This window comes from Lithobates pipiens, unplaced genomic scaffold (assembly GCF_037356315.1).
Source record: "Lithobates pipiens isolate NorthernLeopardFrog02 unplaced genomic scaffold, aLitPip1_a1.2 Scaffold_16, whole genome shotgun sequence".
NCBI classification, from domain to species: Eukaryota; Metazoa; Chordata; class Amphibia; order Anura; family Ranidae; genus Lithobates; species Lithobates pipiens.
The window spans coordinates 360,212-379,460 of record NW_027507748.1 but is presented as its reverse complement, the minus strand read 5'-3'; the positions used below and the strand labels follow the sequence as shown (position 1 = coordinate 379,460).

The following is a 19,249-nucleotide window of genomic DNA, read 5'->3' as shown; positions in this document are numbered from 1 at the left end:
TGGATGATGTTTGCTTCTCTCTGGTTCTGCCAGGGAAGGTGAAAGCGATGGTCTAAGTTCCTAAAAGAAGCTGAAGCTTGTGAGTAAGTTGGAAGTCACCTGCCGACATCCAGCAGATGGAACAGGTCATCCTAATGCCCCGTACACACGATCGGACTTTCCGACAACAAAACCATGGATTTTTGTTCAAAAGGTTGTTGGCTCCAACTTGTCTTGCATACACACGGTCACACAAATGTTGGCCAACAATTATGAACGTAGTGACGTACAAGGCGTGCGGCAAGCTGATAAAAAGGAAGTTCAATAGTCATGTGATATCTCCATTATGAACGCTAGTTTTACAAGACCGAGCGATTCCGGCTAGTACTTGATTCCGACTTGACTCGGACTTGTGTACACATGATCGGAAAGTTTTGTTGGTGGAAAATTTTAACTACTAGCCAACATTTGTTGGCAGAAAATCCGACAACAAATGTTTGATGGAGCGTACGCACGGTCAACCAACAAGCTCACATCCAACATTTCCCAGCGGAAAACCTGACCGTGTGTACGCGGCATGCTAGCACATTATGTGACACTTACCTGAAAACAAGTCCCACGTTGTACCCGATGCAGGCCGCATCTATGTTCGCCCCTACTCCTTCCGGGGCCACTCTGTGACTGGCTGGAGCCACGTGACGTCACCTCCAGTCACGGCACTCGTTCGTGAAGAAATGCCTGGGGGGTCCGTTTGTAGATGACACAGTAAATATCTCATGAACAATGCACGTTGAGGAGATATCTACAGTACCTATATTTAAGCCTTATTTTAGGCTTACCTATAGGTACAACTTTCACAGAGAGGTTTACAACCTCTTTAAAATGGTGCAATCTGGAGATGGCATGGAACTTCAGAATGAGTGATAAATCCCAATAAGATGCAGTTCCTCTTTAAGGAATTGGGCGAATCGCTAGCAAAACTTTGGAGAAGACCAGGAGTGCAGAGATTTGTGCTTTTAGAGAGCTGATTTACAGTTCAATATTCAGGGTGACCTGTAATGCTGCGGTGGAGTTCCGACGGACTTTCGGTGGAGTTCCGACACACTTTTGATGGAGTTCCGACGGACTCTCCGAACGAACGGACTTGTCCACACACAAGCACACCAAAGTCCGACGGATTCAAACTGATGACATACGACCGGACTAGAATAAGGAAGTTCATAGCCATTAGCCAATAGCTTCCCTAGTGTCTATTGTCATCTGTCGGACTAGCACACAGATGAACGGATTTTTCGACCAGACTCGAGTCCGTTGGTAAGATTAGAAACATGTTTTAAATCTAAAGTCTGTCTGATTTTTAGACAGCAAAGGTCCGATGAAGCCCACACACGATCCAATTGTTCGGCGGAGTCGTTCCTTTGGACCTAGTCTGTCAAAAAGTCCGCTCGTGTGTACGCGGCATAAGAAGTTCCGAATGTAATGGGCATGAGGATTGAAGCAGGACAAATCAGCAGCAGGTAGAACTGGATGAATCTTATTGAAAATCGGGAGTAAACTAGGCCGGTGCTCGATCATCCAGGATTATAGATATCAGCTTAGAAAAACAGCCAAGGCTGGTTATTCTTTCCTTCTCAAGAGCCCGACCATTACCAGATGGTGGGATGGACAAGGAGGCCGTATTGTACCCTGTGGCCAAAGATGTTGTCTGAGAGACAGAGGGACTGATACTGAGATGGAGTAGAAGAAGAGATCCATGACGTCTTTAGTCAACAGGTGGAATTGCTACAACTTTTTTGCAGCAATGAAAGGGAGGTTTTTGCCATAACACATCTTGTTAGGTAGTAAGAGGATCACATGACCCGTGTAGGCCAAATGACCCCTTCTATTATACTGTTATGTCCTTATACTCCCATCCCCTTAAAACCCCCTTTCCAAAATAACCGAGACCACACATTGCTTATGGAGTATAACTGGTCATAACAGCCTTTATTAAAACAATTCCACCAAATAACTCCATTATAAAATATGTAACATGAAAACAACATAACATTTTAACCCAGTTTGTTGTTCTCTGACGACGACCCACCTTTTACCATATAATTATATCACCACACACTGTGGGAACATTTTACAACCTGTTAGGCCTCCAGCTGTCACCGCTCGGAGACACCCACCTTCCCGCAGTGCCACCATTATCGAATTCCACCCCCCTTGCTGGAATACACCGGAGGGGCACATACCGAGATGAGCCCCCCACCCCTTTTCCATCACGTACATTTTACCGCCACCATCAGAGACCAACAAGCAACACCGCCACAGCCCGAAAGGGTGACTAACTTACACAAGAGGGCGCCTCCCCAACTCTAAAGCCCTGTGAGCCCCTTCCTGTATACTCATTGTCCAGAGGTCAATCCCCACATCCGAATCCCCCATCCTTTCATCCTTCCATCAGTAAAGCCCAACATTATTTTCCAGCTCTTGATGCCTGATCACCAAGCCACCATTTTTTATCACAAACCGCCCCACCACCTTGTTCACTCGAATACATGTCTTCTGGATACTTGCCACTGACCTGGCCCATCAAACTGTCCGTGCCACTATGTCCGACCGCAGCATCACTGTATCAGGGAAAGTCACTCGCAACTGCAAGAAGTCCGACTTGATGCCAGCGATCAGATCCCTGACCGGGTGAAGCCCCAAGTCACTGCCCCCCACGTGCAAAACCAAGACATCCGGAGGTTTATCCAGACTGGCATAGCACAACACATCCCTGAGCACCCTCTCCCACAACATCCCTGGTGAACCCAATCATCTCATATATGCCTCCCTTCTAGAGATACCTAACTGCCTTCCATCCGACCTAGCATCTCTTCTCCTGGCCCCCCCAGCACACATAAGAATGTCCAAGAATCCAGACGAGGCGCGTTGAACCTCCATCTGAAACGAGATGATAACATAAAATAATAGCACACACCCAGCTCACTGCTAATCGTACCCCTACCCCCATTCACCCCCTTTTTTTAATTCAATCACCATATGGGGCCAATATAGGATCAAAATCTCCTTGATTCCCACCTACCAATCCGACGCACAGCCGCTTCGTCCAAACCACATCTGGCCGCTTCGTAGCTGCCCCAATGCGGAAGGAGTGCGAGGCGTACTGTGACCCGTCCAAACCTGCCCTCATCAGGCATTTCCTAAACACTGAAATAAATTGGAACCTAGATAAGCAGGACCCATCCTCGTGCTTCAGAAATGGCCTTCCCCAACCATTCTGACCTCTGCAAATTTCTTTACCGCCCCTACCGGGCAGATTGCAGAACCTGGCAATGCCAACAGCCAAATATCCACACCCTTGCCCTGTTGGTCCGTCTTCGACTTACGCAGCCTACAACACACCCTATCCTCTTCCAAGCAAATATCCCTCTCCAAAATCCCACCAGCTGCAACCTGTGATGGGCTCACTAATTCCTCTATCCGGAACGCCCCATAAAACGAAAAGGCAGCCTTAAACAGTAGCTCTTCATATGGAGAGGTACACACTGCCTCCAGAAACCCACAGATCGACTGCAGATTAGCAAACGTGACTGGGCACCTGGAATCCACTCTCCTGTGGCCTTTTCTAAAACCCTTTAGGGCCTGCCTTATCCAGAAATCCTTCGTTGCATCCTCACCCCTGTCAACTTAAACAGGAAGGACAGCCCTGCCATCTTCCTCTCTAGGACAGAGACTGACACCCCCATTCCATGTGCCGGGATACAAAGTACAACACAACCAACCTTACCTCCGACCTGTTCTTCCCAATCCCGGCCTCTTGCACCAATAATGACCATTCCTTCCACACCTTAAGGTAGTAAACCCACGTAGATTCGCTCACCGACCGGCAAATCCACCCTGCGATGACTCCAATGCCAGCTCCCAAATCCACACCGGGCAAGGAATGCCATCCCTCTCCGCGCCCGGGGCCAGTTCCCTGAACCTGTCCCACTGAAAGCTAGACAGAGTGTCAGACAAATTATTGTCCACTCCCGGTATGTGAACAGCATAAATGAAAATATTTAAACTCAAACACCTCAAAACCAACCTGCGCAACAGCCGTATAACAGGCGGCAATGACGCTGACATGCGGTTGATCACTTGGACCACCCCCATGTTGTCGCAATTCAGCCTCAACTTTAGGTTCCAGCAAGCCTCCCCCCATAGTTCCATGGCCAACACTACTGGAAACAGCTCTAATAGCACCAGGTTCCGAGCAAAGCCGTCATCCACCTAGGACTGCGGCCATGACTCCGCGCTCCACTGTCCCCAAAAGCAGGCCCCGCAACCCGCGGATCCCGCCACATCCGCAGCCAACTCTACGTCAAAATTACTTACCGGGCCTGACATCCACACTGACCTGCCATTGAATGATTCCAGAAACTCTAGCCACACCCTAAGATCCTCCCAATGCTCTTTGTTAAGTCTAACAAAGTGCTTAGGAGCCTTCACCCCCGTTACAGGCAAAATTCAACTTACCCAAAAGTGACTGCAGCACCCTCAACTGAACTATCCGCAGTCCTTGGATCCCACAAATTTCACTCTGCTAATTCTCCAATTTCTCTCTGGGCAGTCTGCACTCCATTGCAACTGCGTCAATGACTATGCCCAAAAAACTGAGTTCCGTCGTTGGGCCCTCAATCTTTTCCGCTGCCAAAGGCACGCCAAACCTGCCTGCGATGTGATGCAACGTTGACATTAGAATCGCACACACAGCAGAGGCAGGGGGGACCAATGCACAGGAAATCATCCAAATAATGGATGACGGAATCCAGAACCGACACATCCCTAACCACCCACTCCAGGAAAGAACTAAATGCCTCGAACATGGCGCACGAAATGGAGCAACCCATAGGCAAACATTTGTCCACTTAGAACCGCTCCTGCCAACAACAACCCAACAGCCGAAAACTATCCAGGTGCACTGGTAACAAGTGAAAAGCTGACTCAATATCCGACTTCGCCATCAGTGCCCCTTGTCCGTATTTCCTCACCCACCACACCGCCACATCAAAAGACGTGTACGAGACCGTGTACGCCTCCGGGTCATTGAAATCGTTCACAGAGCCCCCCTTTGGGAATGACAAATGGTGTATAAGTCGGAACTTGTTTGGTTCCTTCTTAGGCACCACTCCCAATGGAGAAACCACCAAGTCAGGCAAAGGAATTTTTTCAAACGGCCCCCCCTATGCGGACCTCCTTCGTCAGCTTCTCCCCCACCACCCCCACGTGTTCAAACGCAGACCTCAGATTCTAAGCCAGCGGGGGAACTACCGACAAGGAACACTATATCTTAAAACCCTCCCTAAAACCATCCGCTAACAATTTTTCCGCCTCCGCCAGGCTCTCCAGCACGCTTCCCCTTCTTAAAGCAACGGGGCAGTGGGTGGGTACCCCCGCAACCTGAGCACTCATGCTTGAATTTGCAGGAGCCCCCAAATCTGCAGGCACCCTCATTGTACTGCCAGCACAACCCCAATTTTTTCCTGGCCGAAAGTCCTAAGGCTTGACTACTCCCGGCCCCCCCTTGAAGAAACTGTGACGGGGTCCTCGCCGAAGACATAAGCCGCATCCAGAGGCTTAAGTCTTTGTGATCCCACCGGAGGGAAGGCGTGACTGCCCTAAGCTGGTGAAACTGCTCGTCATAACGTAACCAAGAAGACCCACCATATATCCCGTGGGCCTCCCGATTGCATCCATATAACAAAATAATGCAGAGCAATGCTTTTCCCCTATCACGCTAGCCATAATGGCAAACGCCTGGAGCCAGTTTGCAAAAGTTCTTGGAATCAGCCGATACCTCCTCTTTTCTTTGCCTTCTTTCTTGGAGTCATCCGGCTTCACCCTTTCCAGATTGAATTACTCTAAGGGAAGCAGCGAAAATATCTCCACATACTCACCCTTGTGGATCTTGTCCCACACCTCCTGCTTCAAGTGTGCACCTAGCGGGCCCTCAAAGCACGCGTATACCTCACACTTCGCCACATCTTCACTATATCAGACCTTGCCGCGGGATCCGCACTAGTTTTTTCCCCGGTACCTGTAGCCTGTTCACCCCCTCCCGCCCCCCTCAAGGTAGACTCCGCTGGGGCAACTGTGCTCGTAGCCCCCGTGTCCCCTTCCACAGCCCCCTACCCTGCACCTGTCCACGGGGCAACCTGAGGGGCCTGATCCTGCCTGTGCTCGAACTTACCCACCAGTGCCTTTAAACCCACCAATAACTCCCTCAGCTATGTATCTGACCCGGGACCGGCTGGCCCCTTAGTCACCGGCTGCCATTCAGGTGCCCCACGTGCCGACTCCCCTGCCCCAGCCATTACCACCCCCAACAAGTCACTTAAAGCAGTAGACAGTGTATCAGTTGGCTTACTTGGCCGTCCGGGCCTATGCCCCACCTACTCTGAGCTGCTTGGGACTGCTAGTGCTTGTAGTTCCTCTTTGTCCAACACTTCCCCTTTGGATCGATCACTGTGCTCCAGTACAGGTGGCGCCGTCAGCCCCCCAGGGGAAGTAGACCCAGAGGCCATTGTATCCTGCTCCTGTAAGGGCCGACTCCCTCCACCCAATAACCCTCTGGCCAGCGCTGCGCTTGGAGTCGCCCTGGACCTGGCTGATGCCATCTGCTGCAGTCCCCTCCTGACATCTTGGTTTCTTGTTCTCCCTCCTCGTGGGCCCCCCGACCGGTGCACTGCGTCCTGCTCACCCCCGCTGCCCAGCCTGCTGCCTTTCCTCCCCACAGCCACCCCCCCTGCCTCTCTCACGCTGCTCTGCTCCATGCTGCTGCCTCACAGTCGCAGGCAGGGAAGTGGCGTCATCCCGGCCCGTGGCCCCGCTCCCCCGTACAGGCCCTGCTTGAGCCCCAGAAACCAGTTGTTCGTCGGTGGTAACGACCTTTCCTCCCTCGGGCTCCTCGTGTACCTTACAGGCCGCTCCGGCGGCCCAAGCGAGAAATGTGCAGCGGCAACGACCTCCACGTGCACTTCAGGACAAAGCGCTACAGGACAAAGAATGAGGAGAATGCTGGGTGGAAGCCAGAGAGAGCCATGCTGCCCAGCACCACCAGAGAGAGAGCCACGCTGCCCAGCGCCACCAGAGAGAGAGCCACGCTGCCCAGCGCCACCAGAGAGAGAACTATGCTGCCCAGCGCCACCAGAGAGAGAGAGAGCCACGCTGCCCAGCGCCACCAGAGAGAGAGAGCCACGCTGCCCAGCGCCACCAGAGAGAGAGAGCCACGCTGCCCAGCGCTACCAGAGAGAGACACACACTGCCCAGCGCCACTAGAGAGAGAGCCACGCTGCCCAGCGCTACCAGAGAGAGAGCTACGCTGCCCAGCACCACCAGACAGAGAACCACGCTGCCCAGCGCCACCAGAGAGAGAACCACACTGCCCAGCATCACCAGAGAGAGAACCACGCTGCTCAGTGCCACCAGAGAGAGAACCATGCTGCCCAGCGCCACCAGAGAGAGAGCCACGCTGCCCAGTGTCACCAGAGAGAGAGAGCCACGCTGCCCAGCGCCACCAGAGAGAGAGCCACGCTGCCCAGCGCCACCAGAGAGAGACACACTGCCCAGCGCCACTAGAGAAAGAGCAACACTGCCCAGCGCCACCAGAGAGAGAACCACACTGCCCAGCGCCACCAGAGAGAGAACCACGCTGCCCAGCGTCACCAGAGAGAGAACCACGCTGCCCAGCGTCACCAGAGAGAGAACCACGCTGCTCAGCGCCACCAGAGAGAGAACCACGCTGCCCAGCACCACTAGTGAGAGAGCCACGCTGCCTAGCGCCACCAGAGAGAGAACCACGCTGCCCAGCGCCACCAGAGAGAGAACCACGCTGCCCAGCGCCACCAGAGAAAGAGCCACGCTGCCCAGCGCCACCAGAGAGAGAACCACGCTGCCCAGCACCACCAGAGAGAGAACCACGCTGCCCAGCATCACCAGAGAGAGAACCACGCTGCTCAGCGCCACCAGAGAGAGAACCATGCTGCCCAGTGCCACCAGAGAGAGAGAGCCACGCTGCCCAGTGCCACCAGAGAGAGAACTACGCTGCCCAGCACCACCAGAGAGAAAACCACCCTGCCCAGCATCACCAGAGAGAGAACCACGCTGCTCAGCGCCACCAGAGAGAGAACCATGCTGCCCAGTGCCACCAGAGAGAGCCACGCTGCCTAGCGCCACCAGAGAGAGAACCACGCTGCCCAGCGCCACCAGAGAGAGAACCACGCTGCCCAGCGCCACCAGAGAGAGAGCCACGCTGCCCAGCGCCACCAGAGAGAGCCACGCTGCCCAGCGCCACCAGAGAGAGAGCCACGCTGCCCAGTGCCACCAAAGAGAGAAAGACTGAGCCGCTACCAGGGTACAGAAATGCTATACTACTGACCAGAGTCGATCCCAGGGAACCCAGAGTGAGCGATTATCCAGCCGGAGGGATCACTGCTGTCATTCCTCTGGGTCTGGTAACAGGACCTGTTGGCCATTATCCATTATTTATCCTAGGTCTGTACTACGTCTACAGTCTGACCATGATAATGTGATAATGACATTGTCAAAAAGGGGCAGTGCATGGATGACCCTAAAATGATGCCCCTCCCTGAAAAAAGTTCTGCGGACCCCAATGGTCAGATGGTAAACATAAGACAATGTTTCAGAACTGCTCAGAGCCCCTTCGTTAGGCGAGTCACTTACCGGACAAAGGGGCACTGTGTGGCTCCGAAACGTTGCCTTAGGCCGCATACACACGGGTGGACTGTTCGCCCAACTTTGTTCGTCAAACAATCCGACAAACAGTCCGCTCAAAATTTGCATGAACAGACTTGACCACACACGATGAACGAACAGTCCGCTGAAAGCGTGCGCGATGACGTGAACGGCACGTACGACGGGACTAGAAAAACGACGTCCTATACACTGCAATGCAACCTTCGGCCGTGTAAACCCTTTCTGAGTATGCGCGATACTTAGTCCGTCCAACTTGCCTACACACGAGCGGACTGTCCGCTGAAACCAAGTTTGGACGGACAAAACCAAGTTTCAGCGGACTGTCTGAGGCCGCGTACACACGCGCGGACTGTTCGCCCAACCTTGTCCGCTGAACAGTGTTTGGGCGGACAGTCCGCTCGTGTGTGGGGCTTCAGCGGACAGTTTCAGCGGACAGTTGGACGAACAAGGTCTTACGGAAATTCCGAAAAACTGTCCGCTGAAACAAGGTTTCAGCGGACTGTTCGCTCGTGTGTAGGCTTGTTCGGCCAACTAAGTCTCGCGCATGCTCAGAAAGGATTTCCACGTCGGAAGGTTGTATTGCAGTGTATAGGACGTCGTATTTTTCGTCCCGTCGTACGTGCCGTTCACGTCATCGCGCACGGTTTCAGCAAACTGTTCGTCCGTCGTGTGTGGCCATGTCCGTCCATGCTAAGTTTGAGCGGACTGTTTGCCGAAACTGTTGGACGGACAAAGTTGGGCGAACAGTCCGCGCGTGTGTACGCGGCCTTACAGAAATTCCGTTAGACTTTGTTCGTCAGACTGTCCGCTGAAACTGTCCGCTGAAGCCCACACACGAGCGGACTGTCCGCTGAAACACTGTTCAGCGGACAAAGTTGGGCGAACAGTCCGCCCGTGTGTATGCGGCCTAATGTTTCCCATGTGACAAAGAAAATGAAGCTTTGGTCCATTCTGAAGAATCCTCGGTGTGCTGGGGACATTGTATCCATGTTGATGAGGATAAGGGATTCTTCTCCACATTCTGAGCTGAGTAGATGTGGGATTCTGCAGGGGGAATAATAAAATAAAGCGCTAATAATAAAATAATGACTGACGCATGTGTCCAAATACGATCACTGTCCTCACCCAGGATGCCCATCAGCATTTTTTATGAGCCACGAGTATAGGGATAGGGGTTGCTAGGGCGCTGGTGGCCGACTTCACCTTCGCAACCAACAATGCTAGCAGCCTGCAAGGTGTTCCTATCATTTTTCATTGTCGGTAGTAATACCACCAAATAATCAATGGCTGAAGCTGCTTACATCAAGAGGTTTGGGTGGGAAAAAAGGCTGAAAAGTTTGTCTGCTCCTTGACCCCCAAACAAGTACGAAGCAAACCCTGTGCTGCCAAACCCCTGAGCACTAACCCTAATCCTGCCCCACATTCACACTCCGCTCCCTGTATAATTCCTCTTCTTCCTAGCAGTAACATTATTCTTCCTCACCCTTCCCCATACTCCGCTCCTCTCTTCTTCTCCTCTCCTCACCTCTACATTCTTCTTGTTTTCACCTTTATTTCCTCTCGTCTCCTCTTCTCCTTCCTCATCATCTCTTCCTTTGTAAGTGTCCTCAATGTCTTTTCAGCTCCACCCTCTACACCTAAGGTGATCTTCTCTTGCCAAAACAATGGAAGTGTCAGTGTCTCCTGTGTGCTAGAGAAGGAGCAGAATGTCACTTATAACTGGACAGTGAATGGGAAAGTATATGGAGATCACTCCAGTAATGTCACCTTCTCTAAAGAACGCAAGACTGTCCCAATGAATGTCAGCTGTTCTGTACAAAACTCAGTGAGCAGGAAAGAGAGCAACACCACCCACATCTCCTGTCCAGGTGAGTAGAGAGCGACCTCCCCTCCCCGTCCTTCCCCACATTCTCCTCCTTGTCCTTCCCCACACTCTCCTCCCTGTCCTTCCCCACACTCTCCTCCCCGTCCTTCCCCACATTCTCCTCCCTGTCCTTCCCCACACTCTCCTCCCTGTCCTTCCCCACACTCTCCTCCCTGTCCTTCCCCACACTCTCCTCCCCGTCCTTCCCCACATTCTCCTCCCTGTCCTTCCCCACACTCTCCTCCCTGTCCTTCCCCACACTCTCCTCCCTGTCCTTCCCCACACTCTCCTCCCCTTCCTTCCCCACACTCTCCTCCCTGTCCTTCCCCACACTCTCCTCCCCGTCCTTCCCCACACTCTCCTCCCCGTCCTTCCCCACACTCTCCTCCCCGTCCTTCCCCACATTCTCCTCCCTGTCCTTCCCCACACTCTCCTCCCCGCCCTTCCCCACACTCTCCTCCCCGTCCTTCCCCACACTCTCCTCCCCGTCCTTCCCCACATTCTCCTCCCTGTCCTTCCCCACACTCTCCTCCCCGTCCTTCCCCACACTCACATTCTCCTCCCTGTCCTTCCCCACACTTACACTCTCCTCCCCGTCCTTCCCCACATTCTCCTCCCTGTCCTTTCCCACACTCTCCTCCCCGTCCTTCCCCACATTCTCCTCCCTGTCCTTCCCCACGCTCTCCTCCCCGTCCTTTCCCACACTCACATTCTCCTCCCTGTCCTTCCCCACACTTACACTCTCCTCCCCTTCCTTCCCCACACTCTCCCCCCTCCTTCCCCACACTCACACTCTCCTCCCCGCCCTTCCCCACACTCTCCCCCCCTCCTTCCCCACACTCTCCTCCCTGTCCTTCCCCACACTCACACTCTCCTCCCCATCCTTCCCCACACTCTCCTCCCCGTCCTTCCCCACACTCTCCTCCCCGTCCTTCCCCACACTCTCCTCCCCCGTCCTTCCCCACCACTCACACTCTCCTCCCCCTCCTTCCCCACACTCACACTCTTCTCCCCGTCCTTCCCCACACTCACACTCTACTCCCCGTCCTTCCCCACACTCTCCTCCCCATCCTTCCCCACACTCACACTCTCCTCCCCATCCTTCCCCACACTCTCCTCCCCGTCCTTCCCACACTCTCCTCCCCTTCCTTCCCCCACACTCTCCTCCCCCGTCCTTCCCCACACTCACACTCTCCTCCCCCTCCTTCCCCACACTCACACTCTTCTCCCGTCCTTCCCCACACTCACACTCTACTCCCCGTCCTTCCCCACACTCTCCTCCCCCTCCTTCCCCCACACTCACACTCTTCTCCCATCCTTCCCACACTTACACTCTACTCCCCGTCCTTCCCACACTCTCCTCCCCGTCCTTCCCCACACTCACACTCCCTCCCCATCCTTCCCCACACTCACACTCTCCTCCCCATCCTTCCCCACACTCACGCTCTCCTCCCCTGTCCTTCCCCACACTCACACTCTCCTCCCCGTCCTTCCCCACACTCACACCCTGCTCCCCGTCCTTCCCCACCACTCACACTCTCCTCCCCGCCCTTCCCCACACTCTCCCCCCTCCTTCCCCACACTCCACTCTCCTCCCCATCCTTCCCACACTCTCCTCCCCTCCCTTCCCCACACTCTCCTCCCCTGTCCTTCCCCACACTCTCCTCCCCCGTCCTTCCCCACACTCTCCTCCCCCTCCTTCCCCACACTCACACTCTCCTCCCCGTCCTTCCCCACACTCACACTCTACTCCCCGTCCTTCCCCACACTCTCCTCCCTGTCCTTCCCCACACTCACACTCTCCTCCACCTTCTGCACACCTCTCCTCCCTCCTTCCCCACACTCACACTCTCCTCCCTGTTCTTCCCCACACTCACACTCTCCTCCCGTCCTTCCCCACCTCTCCTCCCCATCCTTCCCCACACTCTCCTCCCCGTCCTTCCCACCACTCTCCTCCTCCGTCCTTCCCACATTCTCCTCCCTGTCCTTCCCACACTCTCCTCCCCGCCCTTCCCCACACTCTCCTCCCCGTCCTTCCCCACACTCTCCTCCCCGTTCTTCCCCACATTCTCCTCCTGTCCTTCCCCACACTCTCCTCCCCGTCTTCCCCACACTCACATTCTCCTCCCTGTCCTTCCCCACACTTACACCCTCCCCCCGTCCTTCCCCACATTCTCCTCCCTGTCCTTCCCTCACTCTCCTCCCCGTCCTTCCCACATTCTCCTCCCTGTCCTTCCCCCACGCTCTCCTCCCCGTCCCTGTCCCACACTCACAGTCTCCTCCCTGTCCTTCCCCACACTTACACTCACCTCCCCTTCCTTCCCACACCTCCCCCTCCTTCCCCCACACACACTCTCCTCCTAATAACCACACTCTACCCCTCCTTCCCCACACTCTCCTCCCCGTCCTTCCCCACACTCACACTCCTCCCACATCCTTCCCCACACTCTCTCCCCGTCCTTCCCCACACTCTCCTCCCCGTCCTTCCCCACACTCCATCTCCCCATCCTTCACCACTCGCCCTCCTTTCTCCCCGTCCTTCCCCCACACTCACACTCTACTCCCCGACCTTCCCCACACTCTCCTCCCCGTCCTTCCCCACACTCACACTCTCCTCCCCATCCTTCCCCACACTCTCCTCCCCGTCCTTCCCCACACTCCTCCTCCCCCGTCCTTCCCCACACTCTCCTCCCCCGTCCTTCCCCACACTCACACTCTCCTCCCCCTCCTTCCCCTCACTCACACTCTTCTCCCCCGTCCTTCCCCACACTCACACTCTCTCCCCGTCCTTCCCCACACTCTCCTCCCCCTCCTTCCCCACACTCACACTCTTCTCCCCGTCCTTCCCCACACTTACACTCTGCTCCCCGTCCTTCCCCACACTCTCCTCCCGTCCTTCCCCACACTCACACTCTCCTCCCCATCCTTCCCCACACTCACACTCTCCTCCCCATCCTTCCCCACACTCACACTCTCCTCCCCGTCCTTCCCCACACTCACACTCTCCTCCCCGTCCTTCCCCACACTCACACCCTGCTCCCCGTCCTTCCCCACACTCACACTCTCCTCCCCGCCCTTCCCCACACTCTCCCCCCCCCTCCTTCCCCACACTCACACTCTCCTCCCCATCCTTCCCCACACTCTCCTCCCCGTCCTTCCCCACACTCTCCTCCCCGTCCTTCCCCACACTCTCCTCCCCCGTCCTTCCCCACACTCTCCTCCCCCGTCCTTCCCCACACTCACACTCTCCTCCCCCTCCTTCCCCACACTCACACTCTCCTCCCCCTCCTTCCCCACACTCACACTCTCCTCCCCGTCCTTCCCCACACTCACACTCTACTCCCCATCCTTCCCCACACTCTCCTCCCTGTCCTTCCCCACACTCACACTCTCCTCCCCGTCCTTCCCCACACTCACACTCTCCTCCCCCTCCTTCCCCACACTCACACTCTCCTCCCTGTCCTTCCCCACACTCACACCCTGCTCCCCATCCTTCCCCACACTCACACTCTCCTCCCCATCCTTCCCCACACTCTCCTCCCCATCCTTCCCCACACTCTCCTCCCCGTCCTTCCCCACACTCTCCTCCCCGTCCTTCCCCACATTCTCCTCCCTGTCCTTCCCCACACTCTCCTCCCCGTCCTTCCCCACACTCACATTCTCCTCCCTGTCCTTCCCCACACTTACACTCTCCTCCCCGTCCTTCCCCACATTCTCCTCCCTGTCCTTTCCCACACTCTCCTCCCCGTCCTTCCCCACATTCTCCTCCCTGTCCTTCCCCACGCTCTCCTCCCCGTCCTTTCCCACACTCACATTCTCCTCCCTGTCCTTCCCCACACTTACACTCTCCTCCCCTTCCTTCCCCACACTCTCCCCCCTCCTTCCCCACACTCACACTCTCCTCCCCGCCCTTCCCCACACCTCTCCCCCTCCTTCCCCACACTCTCCTCCCCGTCCTTCCCCACACTCACACTCTCCTCCCCATCCTTCCCCACACTCTCCTCCCCGTCCTTCCCCACACTCTCCTCCCCGTCCTTCCCCACACTCTCCTCCCCCGTCCTTCCCCACACTCACACTCTCCTCCCCCTCCTTCCCCACACTCACACTCTTCTCCCCGTCCTTCCCCACACTCACACTCTACTCCCCGTCCTTCCCCACACTCTCCTCCCCGTCCTTCCCCACACTCACACTCTCCTCCCCATCCTTCCCCACACTCTCCTCCCCGTCCTTCCCCACACTCTCCTCCCCGTCCTTCCCCACACTCTCCTCCCCCGTCCTTCCCCACACTCACACTCTCCTCCCCCTCTTTCCCCACACTCACACTCTTCTCCCCGTCCTTCCCCACACTCACACTCTACTCCCCGTCCTTCCCCACACTCTCCTCCCCCTCCTTCCCCACACTCACACTCTTCTCCCCGTCCTTCCCCCACACTTACACTCTACTCCCCGTCCTTCCCCACACTCTCCTCCCCGTCCTTCCCCACACTCACACTCTCCTCCCCATCCTTCCCCACACTCACACTCTCCTCCCCATCCTTCCCCACACTCACACTCTCCTCCCCGTCCTTCCCCACACTCACACTCTCCTCCCCGTCCTTCCCCACACTCACACCCTGCTCCCCGTCCTTCCCCACACTCACACTCTCCTCCCCGCCCTTCCCCACACTCTCCCCCCCTCCTTCCCCACACTCACACTCTCCTCCCCGTCCTTCCCCACACTCACACCCTGCTCCCCGTCCTTCCCCACACTCACACTCTCCTCCCCGCCCTTCCCCACACTCTCCCCCCCTCCTTCCCCACACTCACACTCTCCTCCCCATCCTTCCCCACACTCTCCTCCCCGTCCTTCCCCACACTCTCCTCCCCGTCCTTCCCCACACTCTCCTCCCCCGTCCTTCCCCACACTCTCCTCCCCCGTCCTTCCCCACACTCACACTCTCCTCCCCCTCCTTCCCCACACTCACACTCTCCTCCCCCTCCTTCCCCACACTCACACTCTCCTCCCCGTCCTTCCCCACACTCACACTCTACTCCCCGTCCTTCCCCACACTCTCCTCCCTGTCCTTCCCCACACTCACACTCTCCTCCCCGTCCTTCCCCACACTCACACTCTCCTCCCCTCCTTCCCCACACTCACACTCTCCTCCTGTCCTTCCCCACACTCACACCCTGCTCCCCATCCTTCCCCCACACTCACACTCTCCTCCCCATCCTTCCCCACACTCTCCTCCCCATCCTTCCCCACACTCTCCTCCCCCATCCTTCCCCACACTCTCCTCCCCATCCTTCCCCATACTCACACTCTCCTCCCCGTCCTTCCCCACACTCTCCTCCCCCACACTCATACTCTTCTCCCCGTCCTTCCCCACACTCACACTCTCCTCCCCGTCCTTCCCAACACTCTCCTCCCCTTCCTTCCCCACACTCACACCCTGCTCCCCGTCCTTCCCCACCCTCACACTCTCCTCTCCATCCTTCCCCACCCTCACACTCTCCGCTCCGTCCTTCCCCACACTCACACTCTCCTCCCCGTCCTTCCCCACCCTCACAGTCCGCTCCCCATCCTTCCCCACCCTCACACTCTCCTCCCCGTCCTTCCCCACACTCACACCCTGCTCCCCGTCCTTCCCCACACTCTCCTCCCCGTCCTTCCCCACACTCTCCTCCCCCACACTCTCCTCCCCCACACTCTCCTCCCCGTCCTTCCCCACACTCACACCCTGCTCCCCGTCCTTCCCCACACTCACACCCTGCTCCCCATCCTTCCCCACACTCTCCTCCCCGTCCTTCCCCACACTCTCCTCCCCCACACTCTCCTCCCCGTCCTTCCCCACACTCACACCCTGCTCCCCGTCCTTCCCCACACTCACACCCTGCTCCCCATCCTTCCCCACACTCTCCTCCCCGTCCTTCCCCACACTCTCCTCCCCATCCTTCCCCACACTCACACTCTCCTCCCCGTCCTTCCCCACACTCTCCTCCCCGTCCTTCCCCACACTCACACTCTCCTCCCCCTCCTTCCCCACACTCACACTCTGCTCCCCATCCTTCCCCACACTCACACTCTCCTCCCCCGTCCTTCCCCACACTCTCCTCCCCCGTCCTTCCCCACACTCACACTCTCCTCCCCCTCCTTCCCCACACTCACACTCTTCTCCCCGTCCTTCCCCACACTCACACTCTACTCCCCGTCCTTCCCCACACTCTCCTCCCCATCCTTCCCCACACTCACACTCTCCTCCCCATCCTTCCCCACACTCTCCTCCCCGTCCTTCCCCACACTCTCCTCCCCGTCCATCCCCCACACTCTCCTCCCCGTCCTTCCCCACACTCACACTCTCTCCCCCTCCTTCCCCACACTCACACTCTTCTCCCCGTCCTTCCCCACACTCACACTCTACTCCCCGTCCTTCCCCACACTCTCCTCCCCCTCCTTCCCCACACTCACACTCTTCTCCCCATCCTTCCCCACACTTACACTCTGCTCCCCGTCCTTCCCCACACTCTCCCTCCCCGTCCTTCCCCACACTCACACTCTCCTCCCCATCCTTCCCCACACTCACACTCTCCTCCCCATCCTTCCCCACACTCACGCTCTCCTCCCCGTCCTTCCCCACACTCACACTCTCCTCCCCGTCCTTCCCCACACTCACACCCTGCTCCCCGTCCTTCCCCACACTCACACTCTCCTCCCCGCCCTTCCCCACACTCTCCCCCCTCCTTCCCCACACTCACACTCTCCTCCCCATCCTTCCCCACACTCTCCTCCCCGTCCTTCCCCACACTCTCCTCCCCGTCCTTCCCCACACTCTCCTCCCCCGTCCTTCCCCACACTCTCCTCCCCCTCCTTCCCCACACTCACACTCTCCTCCCCGTCCTTCCCCACACTCACACTCTACTCCCCGTCCTTCCCCACACTCTCCTCCCTGTCCTTCCCCACACTCACACTCTCCTCCCCGTCCTTCCCCACACTCACACTCTCCTCCCCCTCCTTCCCCACACTCACACTCTCCTCCCTGTCCTTCCCCACACTCACACTCTCCTCCCCGTCCTTCCCCACACTCTCCTCCCCATCCTTCCCCACACTCTCCTCCCCGTCCTTCCCCACACTCTCCTCCCCGTCCTTCCCCACATTCTCCTCCCTGTCCTTCCCCACACTCTCCTCCCCGCCCTTCCCCACACTCTCCTCCCCGTCCTTCCCCACACTCTCCTCCCCGTCCTTCCCCACATTCTCCTCCCTGTCCTTCCCCACACTCTCCTCCCCGTCCTTCCCCACACTCACATTCTCCTCCCTGTCCTTCCCCCACACTTACACTCTCCTCCCCGTCCTTCCCCACATTCTCCTCCCTGTCCTTTCCCACACTCTCCTCCCCGTCCTTCCCCACATTCTCCTCCCTGTCCTTCCCCACGCTCTCCTCCCCCGTCCTTTCCCACACTCACATTCTCCTCCCTGTCCTTCCCCACACTTACACTCTCCTCCCCTTCCTTCCCCACACTCTCCCCCTCCTTCCCCACACTCACACTCTCCTCCCCGCCCTTCCCCACACTCTCCCCCCCTCCTTCCCCACACTCTCCTCCCCGTCCTTCCCCACACTCACACTCTCCTCCCCATCCTTCCCCACACTCTCCTCCCCGTCCTTCCCCACACTCTCCTCCCCGTCCTTCCCCACACTCTCCTCCCCCGTCCTTCCCCACACTCACACTCTCCTCCCCCTCCTTCCCCACACTCACACTCTTCTCCCCGTCCTTCCCCACACTCACACTCTACTCCCCGTCCTTCCCCACACTCTCCTCCCCGTCCTTCCCCACACTCACACTCTCCTCCCCATCCTTCCCCACACTCTCCTCCCCGTCCTTCCCCACACTCTCCTCCCCGTCCTTCCCCACACTCTCCTCCCCCGTCCTTCCCCACACTCACACTCTCCTCCCCCTCCTTCCCCACACTCACACTCTTCTCCCCGTCCTTCCCCACACTCACACTCTACTCCCCGTCCTTCCCCACACTCTCCTCCCCCTCCTTCCCCACACTCACACTCTTCTCCCCGTCCTTCCCCACACTTACACTCTGCTCCCCGTCCTTCCCCACACTCTCCTCCCCGTCCTTCCCCACACTCACACTCTCCTCCCCATCCTTCCCCACACTCACACTCTCCTCCCCATCCTTCCCCACACTCACACTCTCCTCCCCGTCCTTCCCCACACTCACACTCTCCTCCCCGTCCTTCCCCACACTCACACCCTGCTCCCCGTCCTTCCCCACACTCACACTCTCCTCCCCGCCCTTCCCCACACTCTCCCCCCCTCCTTCCCCACACTCACACTCTCCTCCCCCATCCTTCCCCACACTCTCCTCCCCGTCCTTCCCCACACTCTCCTCCCCGTCCTTCCCCACACTCTCCTCCCCCGTCCTTCCCCACACTCTCCTCCCCCGTCCTTCCCCACACTCACACTCTCCTCCCCCTCCTTCCCCACACTCACACTCTCCTCCCCCTCCTTCCCCACACTCACACTCTCCTCCCCGTCCTTCCCCACACTCACACTCTACTCCCCATCCTTCCCCACACTCTCCTCCCTGTCCTTCCCCACACTCACACTCTCCTCCCCGTCCTTCCCCACACTCACACTCTCCTCCCCCTCCTTCCCCACACTCAC

General features: G+C 57.3%; 1 protein-coding gene across 1 annotated transcript in view; it reads left to right on the top strand.

The window, feature by feature from the left end:
• Positions 1–19,249, top strand: part of LOC143981490 (uncharacterized) — an 86,383-nt gene that overhangs the window by 49,579 nt on the left and 17,555 nt on the right. The window contains exon 4 of the mRNA XM_077479359.1: positions 10,356–10,601. Coding sequence (XP_077335485.1) covers positions 10,356–10,601 — 246 coding nt within the window. The remainder of the gene's footprint in view (positions 1–10,355; positions 10,602–19,249) is intronic.